This window comes from Centrocercus urophasianus, unplaced genomic scaffold (assembly GCF_019232065.1).
Source record: "Centrocercus urophasianus isolate 14NV4802_14NV808 unplaced genomic scaffold, USGS_Curo_1.0 seq_23, whole genome shotgun sequence".
In the NCBI taxonomy this organism is placed as follows: Eukaryota; Metazoa; Chordata; class Aves; order Galliformes; family Phasianidae; genus Centrocercus; species Centrocercus urophasianus.
Genome location: NW_024884789.1, coordinates 18,510,443 through 18,530,323, shown reverse-complemented (window position 1 = coordinate 18,530,323; position 19,881 = coordinate 18,510,443). Strand labels below are relative to the sequence as shown.

Sequence of the window (19,881 nt, the reverse complement as noted above, 5' to 3'; positions counted from 1 at the left end):
CCCAAACTGCAGCAAGCACAGAAACATTCCACATGATTATCACACACAAATGGGCAGTGCTATATGGGTCCTAGCAGGTGGGTCTCCAACAACAGAATAAAGATCTGGCTGTCATGAATGGGATTAACACATCAGCACAAGCTCCACTTGTTTCTGCTACGATCTGCTGGTCATTAAGGACGCAGAGAACTTGTTTTAAACCCCTGGTCTGCTTTGGCGGATCCTCCCTTTCTTAACCCCACTGACTACTGAGAGAACACGAAATACTTCATTAAGATGCAGTTAACAGGCACAGCTGTAGAGGTTTTATCATTTCCACGCTAAAGCTTTTCTTACGTGGTTGTTTTACTGATGTCCTGAACGCTCTGCAGGGGGTCCGTCGTGTCGGGGCAGCGGAGGATACAGGGAGCAAAGACGATGGCCAAGGCGTTAGCTGACATTCGGTTGGTCTCTTCTTGGAGAGCAATCCTGAAGGAAAAAGCCAGAAGCCAGGGGTGAAGGCAGCTCCTTCACCTCTGCCACTGCCGACGATGACCCACAGCTGCCCTGCCTGCCCTGTGTACCTGACCAGGTGGAAGATGAGGCGCTCCAAGGTGCTGAGATGGGTGCGTGAGAGCTGGTCAATGACCGAGTAAACTCCTCGCACCGTCTCCCTCCTCTCCTGCAGGCCTGCAGAGAACACACCAGCCTTGTTAGGGGCACTGCTGCATTCCACCTCTGTTCACTGTTTAAAACAATGCATTCTTCGTGCCTATTTGCACTACTTAAAAAGACGTAGATGGCGAACAGGTTGGGCTTAAATCTGCTGCACAGCAAAGAAAAGTCACACTACCGAGCACAATGCTGACCTGCCTGTGGCTTTGTGTAAACAAACTCACAGCAGAACGTCAGACTCTGGGCAAATAAGACTGGGCAAAGTAACATGATTTGGGCCCCAAATGTAAATACAGAATTAGGTACTTCAAGTAGCTCTCATTTCCCTCAGCCTGGGAACTGAAATCACAAAATGGTTTGGTTTGGAAAGGATCGTAAAGAGCATCCAATTTCAACTCCCCTGCCATGGACACAGACACTTTCACTAGACCGAGCTGCACAGAGTCCCATTCAGCCTGGCTGTGAACACCTCCAATGATGGGGCATCCACAGCTTCTCTAGGCAACCTGCTCCTAGGCCTCACCACTCTCGGATTTTAAACTTTCTTCCTTATATCCAGTCTCAACCCACCCTGTAGCAGTGGGAAAGGACCATCGCTTACCCATCGCCCGCAGAAACTCCTCGTACAGCTCGAAAGTCATGAGAGGGTTGGGCAGATCTCGGAGCCACTGCTTGAAGACGCTGGCAATGACGTGGATGTTGTAGTCATCTAAATTCACATTATCTATGTCTGCTCGGTGAGGTCCAGCAGAGCGTTGAGAAGAAGGCATAAATAGAAGAAATAATGATCAATATTAAGCTGTAAGCAAAACCAGATTTTGGAATGGGCATTTGGTTGGAAATGCAGAAGCAGCGCCTGCTTACACCAACTCTTGCTGTTGCAGAGATTTTTCTTCCTGTGCTTTGTTTTCCCTTTTACCTGTATCGAGCCCTTGCCGCAGCTCCTTGATCTTGTTGGTGGACCCTGATTTTCTGTAGATGCCCTCTGTGTACAGCCCGTGCATTTCTATGTAGTTGATCAGCTTCTCCACCAGCAGCGGCACAGCTCGCTCCTCGCTGGTCAGCCGGGCGAGCTCCACTCCGAACTGCCGGGACGAGAGCTCAGGATCGTACTGATGGGGAAGAGAAAAATGGGAAAGGGCTGAAACAAACTGCAGAAAGCGATGTGCCATGACCCAAAGTCATAACCACGGGGTTTTCTTTGTTTAACAACCATGGTTATGGCGCTCCTGGCCAAAGACCTAACAGCATCTGGACACAAGTGCCCAGTCCCAGCACAGGGAATCAAGACAGCACACGATGCAGTGCAGGCTCTGAAACAGGTCAGAGCTCCTCTTACAACTCCTACATCTTTACTTTCCCTACTCACGCCATCCTTCCACCAATAATGCACAGCTCGCTGCTGAAAGCAACCCCAGAAACAGGGATCCACCAAGCACAGGCAAGCCAGAGCCTTCCTACAGGAAGACCTGGAACCATCCAAGTGGAGACACTGTCATTTCATTGTCAGCTCATAAAAACTGATGCAGAGAAACAACATAGCATGAGAAGACTCCAAGCATCTTTGAGCAACCATTGAGAGCTGTTTTATTTTTAAGTTTTGTTTTTCAAGAAAGGAACAAAAAAGGACTGAAAGATCAACTGAGGTGAACGCATCAGTACCTCCTTTGTGACATTTAGCTAATGAACCCACTGCAGGCAGTTCTCCTATTGTCCTGCAAAACGTTAACAGCCTCAACTCTTCCTGTTTGCTGCATTCCTGGTGAATGTCACTGAAGCATTGGCACAAGGAGCAGCTTCTTCTTGTGCCCCATAAGAACAGTAGCATCTATCAAAGCCTGAAGGTCTCCCTGTAAAGAGGAGGCTCTGTTGCTCAGATCTCACATCACAGGTGCAAAAGGTCTGCAAGTATGGAAGACACTGCCATATTCTTTGAAAAAAATCAGTGATTTCACGAAGCTTCCCAGATCTGTAGTGCAGAACCTCATAGAACTCAATTTGCATTCCCAATTTGCAAAGATGGACTGCCAGAAAGGAATAAAGCGCAGAAGAAATGCCATATCAAAGCAAACACATTTAAATACATGTATACATATTCAGATTATTTCTTGGGAAAAATGTAATTACACTTTGTGGAGGCTGTACACCTGCAAAGCCTCCTGAGGGCTCATAAAGCTTTGCACACATTATTATCCTGGCTGCATTATCATTTTTTGGGGGCATAAGCAGCACGAAATAAACTATCCAAAGCAACAACCAAAAAAGAAAGCCTGATGACTCACTGTTCACTGGTGTGACCCGCTGCATTCATTCACTGTCAATCATATCCTCCAACACGACCAGCAGTATTTAATTCACCTCTAATGAGCACAGCAAGTGCTTCAGCACCATCCGCCCACCCTTCACCTCGTGCTGTCCCCGTCCTCGTGCCACAGCTCAGCTGTAGGGCTGCAGCTTTTTGGGGACCGAGCCCTATCAGAGCAGCGGGGTGAAGAGCAACCTGTATTTTTGCCTTTTGTACTGGGAACAAAGGCATCAGCCTCGAGAAACCAAGGCTGGAGGTGCTGCAATGGGTCCTGCTTCTGGCTGTGGGCTGCAAGAACGCCACTGGAAGCATCCTGACCTTCTGAAAACAAGCATAAAGCCACAGAAGTCAAAACCAAAGTACCACTGTGACAGACACTGGGTTTTGCAAGTTCTCTTTCTAATAACACTGACTATTAAAAAATGTTATTTATTGATAGCAGCCACATTTTGAAGTCCTTGAAAACTACAAAATGAGGCAGGTTTCTATCGTTCAGCATGGCTACAAGCCAGGGAACATCACTGGAGGAGGTGCTGCATGACTGGGCAGATATATATTGATGCATCACTGTATTACTAGTGAAATATGTGCAGCCACAGAAGCAGTGAATGGAGTGACCTCTAGGGAGCCCCAGTCCAACCTTCAGCTCAGCAAAGGGTTATTGCCAGCTCAGTGCTCAGTTCCCTGCCCATAAGTGCTCATTAAAAAAAGGGGCTGCACGAGACTGGGATCACAAGTAGAAAGGTATTCAATGAGAAAAAAGGAACGGGAGGAGCTTACCTTTTTGGAGCACTTGGTCGTGGTTTTGAGACAGCACTTCTTGTGACAAGCGTATTTACATACTGCAGCAAAGAAAAAATTGCACTCAATAATCCTAAACTTCAGACCTCTGCAGAAATGTGAATTAAGTAATTCTTCTTAGGGCTGGGAGGTCAAAGGCAAGGCAAATTTGCATTTTTAGGGGTCAATTCTGTATTAGATTCACTCCAATGATAAAAAAAAAAATTAAGCCTTTCATTTTAAAGGCTCTATATTTAAGTCCCTGAAGCATTAAAAAAACCTGACAGATCAACTCAGAAAACAATCCATGAGTCACTCTGAGCTATCAGACATGGATATACTCAGAGACTGGAAATAGCACCTAATTTGTATTCTTCCTGCACTGGATACCAGCCTGAAGCTCCACAGGGTGGCTATTTCTAACCTAATTGAAGAATCAATGGAAAAAAAAACAACAAAATAAGATCTCAACCTTGCCTGTTTCTTCATCTCCACTCTCCTCATTTACCCCAAAGTCCAAGTGCCTGCAGGTCAAATTCTCCAAGCCCAATGATGGCCACAGAGTGGAGTTGTAGGGCATGTGTGCCATACCTGTCACAGAACCTTACCATCCCTTCTTAAAGTACTTACAGGTGGTTTGAATGGTTTCAAATCATGCGTTATGACTTCTTAAACAAAGCTCCCAAGCACAACACCACTGTATATTCTGGAAGGAATGGCAGGATGAACTCACCGGGTGACTTCAGAAATCCTTAAGGTTTGTCTCATAAGCTACTCTAATGTGAAAAACCCCAAACATTGGACAGTGGGGTTGTCCAAAACAGTTGAAAAACCCTTTCAGAGCCCCAAACCCCGTGACTGTAATATAAGCATGTTAATATAATCTTAATTATATTTTAATTAAGATAATTAAGCAATGTAAGCAAATAAAAAAGTCAAATAGAGCACACTTACATTTACAAACAGAAGCTCTGTCCATTATCCAGATCAAGGAGGAACAATATTCACAGTAGGTGGGGATGCTGTACTGAGTAGCTTTGAAAATGTGCCCATTGTGCTCTTCGACCTGCAACGAGAAAGATTTGACATGGTAGTGAGAAAAAGACTGGAGACTTCAGAATGGGGAACCCAATGGGGGCAGCTCTCCAGCATGGGCTCCTACATAGAACCACTGTGCTATTTCTCTTTTCTTTTTGGACCAATAACCCTGCAGCAGCTCAGAAATCCAGCCTGTATGGAAACAAATCTTCATCAAGCAGTTTAGAAACCAGCTGTGTTTGACTGGTCAAGCTCTCCATTTTGAAGAGCTCTTCTATGCTTCCATGGCCCTTTTTCCTTTACGTCTTTCCCAGTGCCATTACATCCTTCAAGACAAGAGCTCTGTCAGATACACATCTGGTCTTGACTAACGCGGGACGTGTTCTCATAGAACAACCTACAGCAGTCCTTGATCTGAAGAGCAGTGCTGCTTTACAGCCTGTTGTTTTAACCTACAGCCGTTCATAGGCAAACCAAATTCACCTTGTCCATCTCCCTAGCACCTTTTTGAGGGTGCACGCTCACTAGATGAGACACTGGGATCTCACCACAGCACATATCATTAGCAGCTCTCTTATCAGGTGCAGCTCTGGCCACAAGGACTGGTTCTTACACACAGGCCCAGGGTGCTCAACTCACCACATCAGCTTCTTTTTTCCTTCTCTTTTTTCGTTCCGTTTTTGGCACCTGGTATTAAAAGAGATTTGAGCATGTTAATGGACGATCCCCACAAGGAAAGCATGCACAGCTCTTACACGTGACTTTTTCCACCTCTTTCCAGCCCCGTCCTGCCATGCACTCCAAGGAGCACTCCTGCAAGGGACCACCCTACTTTCAGAAATCCCCTAGTCAACTGTCACCATCTTCATCTCAGAGCTGGGATTAGCTGCTACTCTGGCTCCATGTCCAGCACCTGTGACCTAAAGCATTCGATCCCAAGTAAGACACCCAAGGGCAGAGCACTGCAGCCAGAGCCCTGGAAGAAATCCTATGTGGAGAGCCTGAGGACTCAGAGCAGATCAAAGATGGGACATCTGCTCTACTTGATGTGCAAGAAACACCATCTTCCAAGACCCAGGGATGGTCCTTGCAGACAAAAGGGAGGAGAAAGCGAGGAGGTCAGGTTTGTGGAGGAACACTGACTGCCTGAACTCAGCCCCTGAGGTCACTACCCACATACCCTGCTCCCAAAGCCAGACCAAGAGTGATGCACGTGGTCACTGGTGCTCAAGAGCCTAGGAAAGCCCAAGAAAAAACAGCACATTGCCTTTACTCATTTCTCAAAGATCTGAGCTGCCTTCCCACCCATAGATAGCTGAGGATTGGCCCTGTAGACAAGGTCCACATGTTGGCAGTGGAGAAGGCCTAGCTCATCCCAGGTAAGAACCTGGGTTTGCTGAGCCCAATAAAACAACACCAGTGAATCAAGCCTTGTGTGCCTGCTTACATGGCCCACCTCAGCTCACAACACAAGAGAAGACAACAGACCAGGTCTCTGAGCGTGACTCTGCAGAAAGATAGCTCACAAATCTTCCAAGAGCTCCAGAAAATGCTGAGTACCTTCACTGCAGTGTAGTCCAGGGGTTTGTACTCTATCATATATTCATCCAGGAAGACTTTGAATGTATTGACCCAGACTTTAACTGGAGACTCGCTCCAGTCCCTCTGTTCAAGCCTCATGGTCTTCTCAAGAATCTGCTCAAATAAGGCATACAGGTCCTTATAGCGGATGCTTTTCCCATCATCCATCTGTTACAGAAACAGAAGGGGAAAAAAAAGAAATTTTTACTCATATTAAGCTGCCTTCTCTGCTCCAGGCAATAATTTCAGTCCAAATGGCTTTTAACTCACTGCATTTCTCAGATGTTCACAAGTCACAACTTAACACACAGGTTTCCAGACCACTTGGGTGGCAGAGAGCTGTTTACTGACTTATTGTCATTTCCCAATCAGCTGAAACCCATTCTACTTTCCAGTGGACCTGAAATCTACACCTGAAGTACGCTGAGTTAAGGAGGAAGGGCAATTCCAAATTTACAGCTTCGTGGGACTGAACGGAAATGAAGAGCATCTTCCCTTTAGGATAAGCAGATCAGGAATCGAAGGCTTGGTGACATCCCTACCAGCAGAACTCAAAGCATCTCCTGGAGATGCTGCCACGTGCTGCCCGCTCACTCACCGCTAACGCTGAGGAGTAAAAGCTGAAGATGTTTTGCCGGAATTCCTTCAGTGCTTTCTTGAACACAACATCCACCAGAGTGTCCTTCTTGCTGTCCTCATTATCCAGCTCATTCATCTGGGAAACCAAAGGGCGTTATGCACCAACGTGACTTTTGCTGTGGCACTACGTAAGACGGAGCGCCGCTAACGAGCAGCTGCCCCACCACCGGCAGATGATGACAACATGCGGCTGCAAGGCAGTTTGTCCTGCACACAAACTCAGAATGTGGAAACACGAGTGCTTCCCTGGAGCCTTCAACTCTTGCCCTCCCGAGTCTCCCATTTCTGATGCCATTTAGGGGCAGCTCAAAGCAGTGGAAGCGCCAGAGCTGCTGTGCTCATGTGAAATGACCATGCCATATGTGCACAGTGTGCCTGCCCTTTGTCCCAGGCTGGCCCTGGCACATGCTGTGCACTCTTAGCAGCTTTGGGAACGCAACTAAAGCTTTCCCCTAGATGGATTATTAGCCTTGCTACTGCTGCTTCCACGATAACATCGCTCTGCCGCCGCTGCCTGCTCTCAGTGCTCTCTGATGATTTAACTGGAGCACCAACGGCAGGCGTTACCTTCTTCAGGAGAAACTCATCCATGCTCTTCAGGTCGCTCGCGCTGGTTATGATCTGCAGCGAGTCGTTCTGCCACTGCACAGGCTCCAGAGCCACGCTGCTGATTTTGACGCTACGTTTGCGTTTCACTTTGGGAGAAGGCTCTTTGTTCTCCTTAAATTCCCTTCGGTAGATTCCTGACAGCTCAGGGCTCCGCGGCGGCGTCAGATGGTGAGGACCCAACTCTAGGGGTAATAATTAGAAAAGGAGAGACAGAAAAAAGCATGGGTTAGCTGACATGCTCTCTGCCTGGCCGGAAATGCTGCGGCAGTATTTGTTTGGTATTTGACTCCCTGGAGTTCTGCAGTGCGTTTTGTTTTTCTGCATCTCCTGAATTAGGTGAGATGAAGCATGAATCAATAAAAATGCTTCTTCCTGTGTTTTATGTAGGACCTGAAAGAGAAGCAGGGCTTGTTTCAGGCAGTAATAAAAACCTGTGGCAGCTGATGAACTCTCAGTAAGTGAAAAATGATGCATCGTTTCCCAGAGCTGTACCGACAGCCAAGGTAACACAAAGGGAAAACAGTTCTGTCACCAAAATAAGGAGACAGGAGGAGAAAAGTACTGTGTGGTGCTTGTAGGAAGATTAAATGTCACTTCTCCATTGGTTACTTCCTCTGTCAAGAGGGAAAACATCTGTCACTGTCCAGACGGCTGCCAGGAGGATTAGCTCCAGGGCAGGAGATGGAGCTGCTGGTGACGGCACACAGCTGGCTTTGGGGCTTGGGGAGAGAGGTTTGTCCTCTGCCCTTGTCCTCTGCCTTCCAGAGTGAAGAGACAATTCCTACTTCTAAAACTACACAGAAATTGTGAAAGAAATAACATCTGCTTTGGATCGTATTGCACAGTAGAGTGCTTTCTGAATCCTTCCAGATCTGTTCTGGATCCCAGTTTCTACCTTTCCTGCCACAGGGTTGATGTAACTCCTGAAGTCAACAGAAGCAAAGCAGCATGTCCTTCCCATCTGTGCCATTTCCCAATTCATTTTCCTACAGCAGCCTCACACAGATCACACAACCATGTCTGAAACTCCAATTTACAGATACTTCAGCCCTACAGACAAACATATTTATCATAGAATCACAGGATGGCCTGGGTTGCAAAAAAGCACAGTGCTCATCCAGTTCCAACTCCCTGCTGTGTGCAGGGTCACCAACCAGCAGCCCAGGCTGCCCAGAGCCACATCCAGCCTGGCCTTGAATGCCTGCAGGGATGGGGCATCACAGCCTCCTTGGGCAGCCTGTTCCATCACCACCCTCTGGCTGACAAACTTCCTCCTCATATCCAACCTAAAACTCCCCTGTGTCAGTTTAAAACCATTCCCCCTGTCCTAACACCATCCACCTTCACAAACAGCCGTTTGCTCCCTTCAAGCACTGGAAGGCCACAATGAGGTCTCCTTGGAGCCTTCTCTTCTCCAAGCTGAACAATCCCAGTTCCCTCAACGTTTCCTCATAGGAGAGGTACTCCAGCCTTCTGATCATCTTAGTGGTCCTCCTCTGGACCCGCTCCAAGAGCTCCACATCCTTCCCTTCTACGTCTTTACCCACATCACCATGAACTGGGTTACCCTTAATGGCTACGTAAATCCAGACTCCCAACAGCTACAGCTTTCATCTCTGCTATGACAGCAAAAGCAGTATCTGTGCCACTACAACACACTGCTGCCTGCTCACCCACCACTCACCTTCGCCAAGCTGCAGGCCAGCAGCCACCTCTCTGCTGGGCACCTCCTGCTCAGCATACAGCTCCAGCAGTTCAGACTGCGTGGCAAGCTTCTCCCGGGGGGTCTTCTTCTCCCCCTGCTTTCCCTTCCCCCAAAATCTCATCTTGGCTCGTTGAGACCTGCAAACAATTCACGGGAAGAGGAACTGCCTTAACTAGGGAAGTGTCCTTCGGCTCAGAATTACCCAACGCCTCCCAGACCTTCACGTCCCTTTAGGAATTAAATTTATATGATGGCCTCTTGGCAAATCTGTACGATTGCAAGCTCATGGTCATGTACAAAACATGCAATCGGTGATTACGGCTGGTTGAATCAAAACCACTGAGCTGAGGACCAGCAGGGTTCAGGGATGCAGAAGGGCCCAGGACAGGCTTGTCCCATGTTCCTTACCTCCCATCAGGGGCAAGGGGCTTCTGTGTGGCTGCCAGCTTCCCAATCTCCCCCTGAGACATGGTTTTGTGAAGCTTTGGTTGGCCATCCCCCGAGGAGAACCGCTGAACTGTCTGTAATGATTCAAGGGTGAACTATTAAAAAATGACACCGCTCTTGGAATGCCAGATAACGCTTTTTCTTAAAGCAAAAGTAAAAGATTTTACCTGTAATGACTGAAAAACACACCTTTATTTTATCTGCTATAGTCCTAGCTACAACTGCAACTACTGAAGTATAAAAGGATTTCTAAAGCAGGACAGTTCTTCATTCCTGCTTTGAGGTCTACCTTCTCTTTAGTAACAAATGCAGAAAGCCAGTGTGCCCCAGGCCACAGGTTTGTCACCAGCACAGAGCTGGGCAGCTCTGCGTTCAATTAGAGCCCATTAGCACGATCGTTAGCCAAGCCAAGCTGATTTGTGGTGCTCCCAAACCTACAGCATGGATCCCTCCCAGCAGAGCCTGCCTTCAGGCTCCCATACAAGACTTTGCAGAAGGGAACAAAAATAGGAATCCAAAGACTTTGTGCCAAGGACTCATTAAGATGGATCCTTTAGAAACATTAAACAGCTTTGATATGAAAGATCCCTGCTTTCATCACCACTTCAAGAGTCATGGGATAATTTCCTAAGGGCAAAGTGAATTTGCAATAATTAACAGAAATCCACAAACAATAAATTACAAATTATTATTTCACACTGTACAGTGATTTTGCACTATTTCTATTGTCTCGTGCCTGGGAAGAGAGTCAGGGCAAGAGATGGTGCATTTCCTCCTCCCCCTGGGAGAGGCCTGAGCTGAGATGCTTAATGACCTGCAGTTGCTATCCAAAAAGCGTGTCCCAAGAGGCAGCACAAACAGAGGTGTTACCTTTGTATCTCTCTTTTTGTGTGCTCACAAGGCCTTCACCACTGTTATGTGAGCCACACCATTTGTCTTGGGAAGCATTCCTGAGATCTCCCTTTGGTTTGCCCAACACAGAGGAAGAAGCCACCTAAAAGGCAGCATGGCCCAGAAACATTCTGACCACATTTATAAAAACAGCCACTTTTGCACTTATTTTCCATGGTAGCTGTGACTGGAGGGGGGACTTTTGGGAAGCAGGGAATCAGGCTGCGTGACGTGACTTGGAGGTATCTTCTTTAGCTTTCCCTTAACCTAGATTCCCAGCTGGATGCATTGTGTTTTTAAGCATTCCCCCCCCCTTTTTTTTTTCCTATTAAAAACACTCATATAAAATTCTGCAATACTTGGGCCTCACCAATCTCCAGTTCATTCCTCACCCTGCACTAACCTCCTTGCCAGCCAGGAGATGGCAGCACACAAGGCAAAACTGCCATTCTTGTTCCTCTTGTCAGTGATACCATCTCAGTGATGATCCCATGTAAGTGGTGGAGAGATAGAAGGCAAAAAAAGACCTCATAATCCATGGAATGGATTAGACACGTCAGGACAGAGAGAAAGTTCTCTGTTAAATTCTGCTAAAAGGTCTTTTTATGAAGCAAAACACAGCAGGGTCATCACTGCCTGCTGGATGCTAATAGATGGGGCCTGGAAATGATCCTCACCTTTACCAGCATGGAACAAAACCGTGTGGGGAAGAAATGCTCCCTGGCATCGGTGCCTATGAGGGCACGGGTGGAAGAGGCACACAGCCTCACTGCTAAGGCTCACACTGACTTTGTGGCCTTTCTTTTGTCACACGTAGGCACCTCTGGGACCGCATGCTTCCCTGCAAAGCTTTCATAGGGAGATATTCCCTACCTGTAATCTCACCAGTACCACCACGTATCTCCCTGCTCTGCCTCTATTTTTGGTCTGTTTCAGCTAAGTGTTTCCTCTGCTACCACTGCAAGGCTCTGAGAGAGGACTGAAGGCATTTTTGACACTGATCCTTTTGTCTGAGGGACTCCTCCAGCAGAAGGGCCAGATCCTTGCCTGGGAAACATTCCTCACCCTGGGTGCACCACAAAGCACGAAGCCAGGAGTCTGCATTCATCCTGTGGAGGAAGAGGGAACCCCATTTTTTCCTCCAAAAGCACAACCTCTATTTTGCTTGCCATTTCACAAATGAGATGATTTGTCCCAGCAGGCAGCAGTGCTGCACGCTGCACTGAAGGGCTTCCTAAATCTTGGGACAAGAGCTCTTCTGTCACAGCTGGCTCTTCAGGATCAGTGGGTGTCAGGCTGCTGTTTGTCAATTTGTGGCTTTAGGATGGAAGTTGGAGCAAAATACATCACTGCTTCAATCTAAAAGGCACTTGGGCTCCCTGCAGTCAGCAGTACCTTAAGCAGCCACCTAATATACTGGTGCACCTCGGGCTGTGGCCCTGGCTGATGATGCTTGTGGTCTTCTCTACCCTTGGATTTAGGCCTGGAGCATCAGTGCCTGGTGAGCCACCACTGCCCCAAAAAAACAAGGGGTAACACAGTGCCAATACAGTGCTAGTGCAGAGTCACCCTGTGCTCAGCTGTGCAAGGTTACACGTGCTCAGCCACCAAGCAGCACACCAAAAGAGGCCTTTGGGAAAGCTGCAGCCAGGGGCAGGATCTGTATGAATAAGCTATTTACCAGAACAACAAGTAGACTGCATATGGAGACGGCTGGACGCGCCTTCATGTGAGTATCACAAGGCACAATAGATATGGCCACATGCATATCCCCTGCTTGAACCCAAGGTGCACCACTCTGCTCTATTTTAGGCTGCTTCATCATCTGCAACACCCAGCTGGGCTCTACTAATAAATAATAAGCAGTGCCTAAATTTTGCTGCTTTCAAGAGCTCTCCCTTAATGGTGTGGTGATCCTGACACAGAGAAGCCAAAGAGCTGGTGCCAAACCTGCAATACAGAATACAGATGGAAACACCGTACGTGGGGCCAGGACACACAGACACAGGATACACTGCACACACAGCTTTACGAGTAGGGTTTGCTAGAAAGCAGAAGTCAACCCCACAATGTAGAACTGCTGTCGGACCCACAGTTAGAGCCAGGGACAGAGCACAGAAAAAAGAGATACAGGAGGAGAGATGAGACACAGCCGGCACTACTGCTACTTGCATGCAGCGAGAGCTGTTAACCCAGGTGAGCAGAGTCCCAGCAGCACCTCTACGTGAGCCAGCTCCCTCCCAGGGATGGAGTTTTCCAAGCACCTTGCTCAGCAGAGACTGCCAGTGGGAAAGACTTCTACAGCTAAAAAACAAAGCTTTGTAACAGGGTAGCCTCCAGGAACACAGCAGGACACTTGTCCCAGACCCTCGCCATGCTTTGAGCTGCTGCTTCCAGCATTTCCAAGGACCTGGTCCACTGCCATCTGAGCAGCCAACAAGACTGTGGCAGAAGGAAATGCAGAGGGAAATGCTGGCATTTAACATCACCCTGGAGAATTCTGTTGCCTTCACCTTACCAAGACTCCCTTGGACAAAAGCACATCAGCACGCATTGAGCATCTGGGACAGCCTTCAGGCAACATAGCTTTCCTGGGCTCCTCAGATGGTTTCAGACCCGCACCTCCCAGTTTGGCTTCTTGTTCTTATTTTTTCTCCATTTAAAGGATCTTTGATTCTTTTAAGTTAGTATCTTCTCACCCTCCCTTTCTCATCGTGTCTTCAAATCCACAGTTTGAGTGAAAGCAAGGGGGCAGGATGGAGGCACTGCATCTGCAGGGGCATGCTTACTGCAGCTGACTTCTCACCAAATGAGGGGGAAAAAACTGGTTCTGACATAAGTCCTATGTAAAATTCTCCCTTTCCTGTTACAAAAGCAGGGAGATGGACTAAAGGGCAGCTGAGTGAGTTCGGTTTGAAGAGTTGTGCCTTTCCATCACGTCCCTGCCTGACAGCACTAGAGGTATTCCTGGCTCAAAAGACGAGATTTTATCAGGACAATTTGAATTTTTCACCCTTCCTGGTTAGGAAATTATCCTGGGGAAAAAAAAAGTGTATAATAAAAGCTGCTAACAGAGAAGTCAAAAAAGCCCTCCTTAGCTTTCCTGACAAAGGCAGATTTTAAGATCACATGAGATATTTGCTGTGGCAACACCACAAAATGGGCACAAAATGAAAAGCCAATCCTGCTCGTAGTTTTGTTTTTATGCTCTATCCCACATCCATCCCTGGAGTTGGAGCATACAAGTGAAGCCATGTGAGCACTTACGCATGAGATGGTCACTGCCTAGTGCTCATCCAACGTCTACGTGGGCAGCACAGGCACCTCAAGCCACAGGAAAAGCGGGCAAGAGTAGCAAGGGGCCGTCCTCTTGCACCCCCCAAACCTCTCAGTCACTGCCACCCCTCCTGGACAGAGCCACTAAGGTGTTTTTAAACACGCTATGTTTTTATTGCCCAATTCACAGGCTTTTACTTTCTCTAAGATACTCTCGGCTGACATTTGCCCAATAATGGAGGACTGGACAACCCTCGATAACCCAACTAAGGATACCAAATCAAAAGTGCAAGGTTTATATTTTTTTCCTCGTTGTCTGTTGCTTTTCTGGCCAATGTTTGCCTTGCTCTTTTTCTATGCATACGCTTTGCTAGAGCCAGTGGGATCCCAGGCACTTCCTAATGGAGGGAATCCTGGTGAAGCAATGAACAAACAAAAGGTAGTTGTGCAACCTAAAGCCGCACTCCAACCAAGCCAGCAAACATCACCATGGTGGAGAGAGAATGAAATAATATCCCCTTCTGTTTCGTATGCGTTTCTGCTGTGTTCTCTGAGTTTACCCATCTACAACGTCCTTGTGAGTGGGAGAAGAAGCAGCGTAGGATCCGTGCAGCCAAGGTTAGCAAAGAAACGCTCCCGCAGATCTTGCTCCCTCCTTTCTCCTATTCCCCAACAAGTTGTAAAATTACCATTTCGGAGTCACTGTAACAAGCCTGGCCGAGCCGGGCCGCAGGCCCTGCCTCAGGGTGAGGAGGTAGGTCAGAGGAGAGGAGGAACTCAAAATTGCCATCGTAATCATCTTCCTCCGTATCCCCCTCCCCATCAGCAAAAGTACCTCTAGTCAAGAAATCGGAGCGCGTCCGCGCCATGCGGGCTTTCTTTTTATGGGTCGGTCTGGGAACCTGCTTGACCAAATGATAAAACATAACAACAGAAATAAAAGTTTGTAAAATGAAAATGTAAAAATAAAAAAGGAGATTCTACTGAAGCCTGGCAACTCAGCGCAGCTCAAGTACGATCTGAGGAACACTGCACTCCACGGAGGACACACGTTACTACACGTAGTGCAAAAACGACCAGCAAAAACAAAAGCCAAGACAGCACAGAGGAAGTGGGACAATAATGAATGTTACTTAAATGGACATTGAACCAAACAAGACAAGACTGTGTGCTACAGTGTTTGCCATCAGGACTGCGAGATCCTTGTCATCCAGAGCAATTCAGAGCTGCTACACTTAAGCTATGGGGGCTTTTTGCCAAGAGAAAGTGTGAAAGTTGCCTTTGTGTGACATCCCCACCCCCAAGTACAGCAGTCTCTGTGCTTTGCATTTGAGGGAAAATTGGCAAAATAAGGGTTTGGGAGTTTTCTTCCCCTTTTTCAACCATAAGAGAAAATAAGAAAGCGGCAGCTCACCTCTCCTCGGCCAGACCCAGGCATCTTAAATGGCTTCCGAGCCAGCTCACCCTTGGGGAGGCATTGATGGCTTGCTTCCCTGCTGAAAGGCAACAAAACAGAGACGTTTCATTCTTTCCTAAAAGCCTTCCCCCTGTGCCAGCACAGCTCTCAGCAATGCAGATGGACACAGCCCAAGCAATCAACGAGAAATCGCAGTTGGAGGTCACAGATTTTCAGAATTCTTTAGGGTTTGACTTAATGCTGAAGAACAAGAAGGTGTGAATTTCTACCCGCCAAGCTGCTCTCTACCCTGCTCAGTGGTTACAGATGGTATCTTCCCAATTCTGTATTTTGAATTGCGATTGCTTTGTCACAGCATAAAGATGCTTAAGTTTCAGGCAGACAAAAAGTAGGTATTTTTAAATGTAATTTTCCGTTTCCTGTTGCTTGCTTGGTGCATTAGCCAACTAGGAAATGAAACTGAAGGGAGTATGTGGGGAAGATCCAGGCTGGATGTGGCTCTGGGCAGCCTGGTCTGGTGGCTGGCCACCCTGCACACAGCAGGGGGTTGGAACTGGATGAGCTTTGTGGGCCTTTTCAACCCAGGCCATTCTATGACTCTATGACTCTAAAGCAAACAAAGCAAGCACACCACCTTTGTACTCACTGGAGCCCGAAGGGATTGTCTCTGGGTGTGAAGAACATGGCGCCTGCCCGCATCTCCTCGCCGGGCTGGCTGGGCACCCGGGGCTGCCGGAGGTGCTCATTCCTAGAGAAGGGGCTGCCCGGGGCGTCCCTGGGGTCTGCAGCCAGCCGGGGGTTGCCCCGTGATTCCAGCGCAGGGCCTTCCCTTCGCTCCATGAACATGCTGACCGGTCTGTCCTTGGGGGCAGCGTGGGCCGGAGAGCCCCCCCTGCTCCCGACGGTGAGACCTTTGATGTCCACTGATGAGGCTGGAGCTGCGCCCGGGGCCACGCCGTGCTCCGCTCTGTTCTGGGTGTGCAGGATGAGGACAGACTGAGGCCGGCTGTCGGGTTTCTTGGATGGTTTCAGAGTAGGGTCCTTCATTCTGCTCAGTTCGGCCCGCTGTAAAGCCTCCACCCTGCCTTGCTTCTCCAGCTGCTCGAAGGCTTTGCGCTGCCTCTCTAAAATTTCCTTCTGCTGCCGGATCTGCTCCATCATCTCTCTCTCGTTCTGCAACTGGAGCTGCTTTTGTCGCTCTTCCTTCTCCACGTTGAGCTTCTCCAGTCTCTTGATGACAGAGTCTGGAGAGTGGGTCTGCGTTGCAGCAGCCGTCCCACGTTCCTCTCTCTTGGCAGAAGACTTCTCCCCTTCCTCCCCTCCCAAAACTTTGCCCTGCTCTTGCTCAGAGTCCTTCCTCATCTCAGAGAACATAGCTGTTTTCTCCTCTCTTTCCACCGCCTTGTTCTTCAAGTTATTCTCCACCTGTGACTGCTTTACTTTCATGTTGTCCTGTGGTGGAACGTAGAAAGTAGGTAGATTACCAGAAAGGAAAGTTTCTCTTGGATGCATCTTGCAGATATTCTGGGGGTCACAGACCACGTGCTCCTTTGCAGTGCGGTTATCGGGCAGCTCAGAGTCTGAAAGCATCCTTCTGCTAATGGATAAATTGCTGTTCACATCCGCTGCGCAGAAAGACTTGTCCTGCAGGTGAGGCTGAGGACTGCTAGGCAAAGAGTCCCGGCTCTCAGTGGGAAGCAGCTGAACATCTAAAACCAGGGGAACGGGTTTACTCGGGGTATCTTCGCAGCTTAACATCTCCAAGCTCCCTTGAGAGCTCTCGCTCTCTGGGGTTCCCTGAGGGGAATGAAGCGCCTCAGATACCAGCTCGGTAGACCACTGCCGCTCTTCTGAGGGTGACAGCCCACCAGTGGACCGGACCTTAAGCAGCTCCAAGCTGAATTTCGCCTGTTCCAGCTCACGCATTCTCCGGCTTTCTCTTTTTGCACGAACGACTTTCTTCTGATTCAGATCCTCCAGTGACTTGGGTCTCTCTCGTACAATGACTTCCTCTTCGGTGTCCATCCCGCTCTGGCTGCTGGCTCTCTCGTGCCTCTTGTACGACGACGTTGCAGAAGTGTCCAGGAGGTCCAAGTGATTCACCCGATTATTCTCCATCAGCGCCTTGTGCTCCTCTATAGCTCTCACTCTTTCTTCAAATGAGCCATCCTCCCACTTGGATGGGTCAGAGCCCTTAATTTCCAAAGCCCCATCTTCCTCCAGTCCATCCTCTTCTCTAATAGACAGGCCATTCTCCAGCTGCATCTCTTTTAACCTCTGCTCTTTCAAGGCTCTAAACCTGCAAGAAAGCAGAAAAGCAGCACATTGTAACGCTGTGCCCACTGCACTGGTGGCATCTTGTCACCACAGACATTCCCTTCATCTCACCACTGTCGGCATCTCAAGCAACTCTCCTTGCAAGGCAGGTACAATCTGATGCATGTTCATGTTCTGTGCACAGACTGCATTTCCAGTCTTCTCTTTTGCCATCTCACCTACTCAGGATTTGCACCGACGCATGCACCTGTGAGCTTCTCCTGTGCTGATGACAGCAGCTCCAGCCTTCATCCCTGGTGTAGCTTGCTTATAAGCCAGAAAATCGTAACGCATTGCATCAGCTTGGCTTTGTCATCTCCCTCATCCTGTCTGGGATGCCTCTGGCACAGCAAACAGGCACTCATCCTCCATGCTAAGAGCTATTTGCAGCTCCCAGCTCTCTGTCAGTCACTCCACACCTTGTAGGCAGTGCCCCCCAAGCACAAATCAAGACCTGCCCTGCGGCCAGCGAGCTGAGGCATGGTTGTGAATGCTTTTCTCCTTGTAGCACCTGGCGTGAGTAACCGCTGCCCCTGCTCCTGACTTGCTGACTGATCCACTGTGAGATGGTGCAGCAAGCAGATCGGCCAGCCAACCTGAGTTAAAAATAGGCTACTTAGAGCGGTGCTGTTGCCAAGAAAAAAACCCTTCCAAGTATTTATGTCCTCAGCTTTCCACTGCCTACGTGCTCTAACCTGAAATAGGCTCTGCTTAGTCTAGGAGTAAGATGGGCGGCTAACTGAACTCCTGTTAGAAAGTGCAGACAAAGGAAGGATCAGGGAAGAGCGGAGCAGCACCAGCAATGCCACGAAGGGACACCACCGTGTGTACGTCGCTTTGGTCTCAGCAGTGCCAGAATTCACTCTTTCCCTACTGGGAGCTATCAGAAAGCATTTCTTTCCTTACTCATTTATTCAAAGACCAACATTACCTTTGTCGTGCTAAATATCCTCTGCATGCTGCTTGCAAACACAGCACCCCACGCCTGCTGGCTCTGTACCGCTGCTGAGCGCGGTGCCCCCGCCAGGCTGCCTGGATGCTGGCGGCCGCCTCGTGCCTCCGCTTCAGGTGCTCCCTCCAGCAGCTCTGGATGAGGTGAGCCGCAAACTGCATCTGCAGAAACCTCCTCCTCTCCACGAAGCCTCGCCAGTGGGTTTGGAGCACAAGTGCAGCTTTGCTGAGCATGAGCGGGTCTGGTGATGGCTTGCCTTGCTTTCGGCTCTGGTAGCTACGCCAGAATCTCTGCAAACATAGCGAGCAGAGCAAAAACAGCTTCTTGAAATGGGAATGGTTTAGGAACTGGATAGCACCTGCCTTTATGCCATTTTTCCATCTCTCCCACACCCAAACTACTGCTCTTCTGATCACAAGTTCTTTCCTAGGAGACAGGAACTGATTTTAGGCATCAGATGCTCCAGCTGCAGCCAGAGCTGTATCCGTAGGAGTCATGGAAGTACTTGTGACGAAGCCAGGCACTGCCACCTACCTGTATGATCACTGCTGCCTGCCTCATGTTCAGGAACTGCCTTCTGCAGAGCATACTGCGGAACCAGCGCTGCAGCAGCATGATCCTGCGCAGCACCTCCTGATGGAGCAGGTCCTGCAGAAGCTGCCGCTCGCGCTCCTTCACAAAAACCTGGGAAATAAAAGCACCAGGCATGAATCACAGAGCCTTTGCCTTCCTTCTAGGGAGACAGTGAGCTGCCTGCATACACGTGGGTTTTGAAGGCTACCTTCCTATAACCTGATCCCCGTGACCTGGTCAAAAGAAGACGCCAACGTTCCTCTCTATTTTGTATTAACAACATTAAAAGCGTCCTTTAAACCAGTAGCTTTTGATGAACAGAAGGAAAATACTTTCATTAGTTAAAAACATATACAAAGGTGCTAAGATAACTGCGCATAAATGCAGGCATATCTTTATCTTAAGCAGATAAACATTTACCATGGTTCTTCCAACTTGGTAATTGTCTGGATTGAGTTTTATTTTCTTGAAGAAGTCATGGACATTGTGCTTAGATGGGCTGATTCCTTGTGGCAGAAGGACGTGGAAATGGTTCACAAAGTCCTGAGAAGGCAAAAAAACAAACACTAAGACTGGGTTAAGTGGGTATTGCTGTGTCATCTGCGTAAGTAACTGGGTTTTCCCCCGCTGGCCACACAAAAGGGACCTGTCCGGGTGCAGAAGGACAAATGGAATGTTACGGACTGCAAAATAATGAG

At 48.5% G+C, this 19,881-nt stretch overlaps 1 protein-coding gene across 8 annotated transcripts in view; it reads right to left on the bottom strand.

The window, feature by feature from the left end:
* Positions 1-19,881, bottom strand: part of MYO9A (myosin IXA) — a 163,305-nt gene that overhangs the window by 7,071 nt on the left and 136,353 nt on the right. For 6 of the 8 annotated variants that reach the window (XM_042824155.1, XM_042824162.1, XM_042824158.1 and 3 more), the window contains 18 exons: positions 19,604-19,726; positions 19,145-19,294; positions 18,590-18,900; positions 15,989-17,641; positions 15,340-15,421; positions 14,615-14,827; positions 9,720-9,832; positions 9,291-9,448; positions 7,565-7,788; positions 6,957-7,073; positions 6,338-6,526; positions 5,417-5,464; positions 4,694-4,805; positions 3,740-3,801; positions 1,574-1,766; positions 1,256-1,384; positions 564-669; positions 337-468 (listed from right to left, as the gene is read on the bottom strand). In XM_042824155.1, coding sequence (XP_042680089.1) covers positions 337-468; positions 564-669; positions 1,256-1,384; positions 1,574-1,766; positions 3,740-3,801; positions 4,694-4,805; positions 5,417-5,464; positions 6,338-6,526; positions 6,957-7,073; positions 7,565-7,788; positions 9,291-9,448; positions 9,720-9,832; positions 14,615-14,827; positions 15,340-15,421; positions 15,989-17,641; positions 18,590-18,900; positions 19,145-19,294; positions 19,604-19,726 — 4,115 coding nt within the window. The remainder of the gene's footprint in view (positions 1-336; positions 469-563; positions 670-1,255; positions 1,385-1,573; positions 1,767-3,739; positions 3,802-4,693; positions 4,806-5,416; positions 5,465-6,337; positions 6,527-6,956; positions 7,074-7,564; positions 7,789-9,290; positions 9,449-9,719; positions 9,833-14,614; positions 14,828-15,339; positions 15,422-15,988; positions 17,642-18,589; positions 18,901-19,144; positions 19,295-19,603; positions 19,727-19,881) is intronic. The other 2 variants (XM_042824159.1, XM_042824163.1) reach the window with 2 other exon arrangements.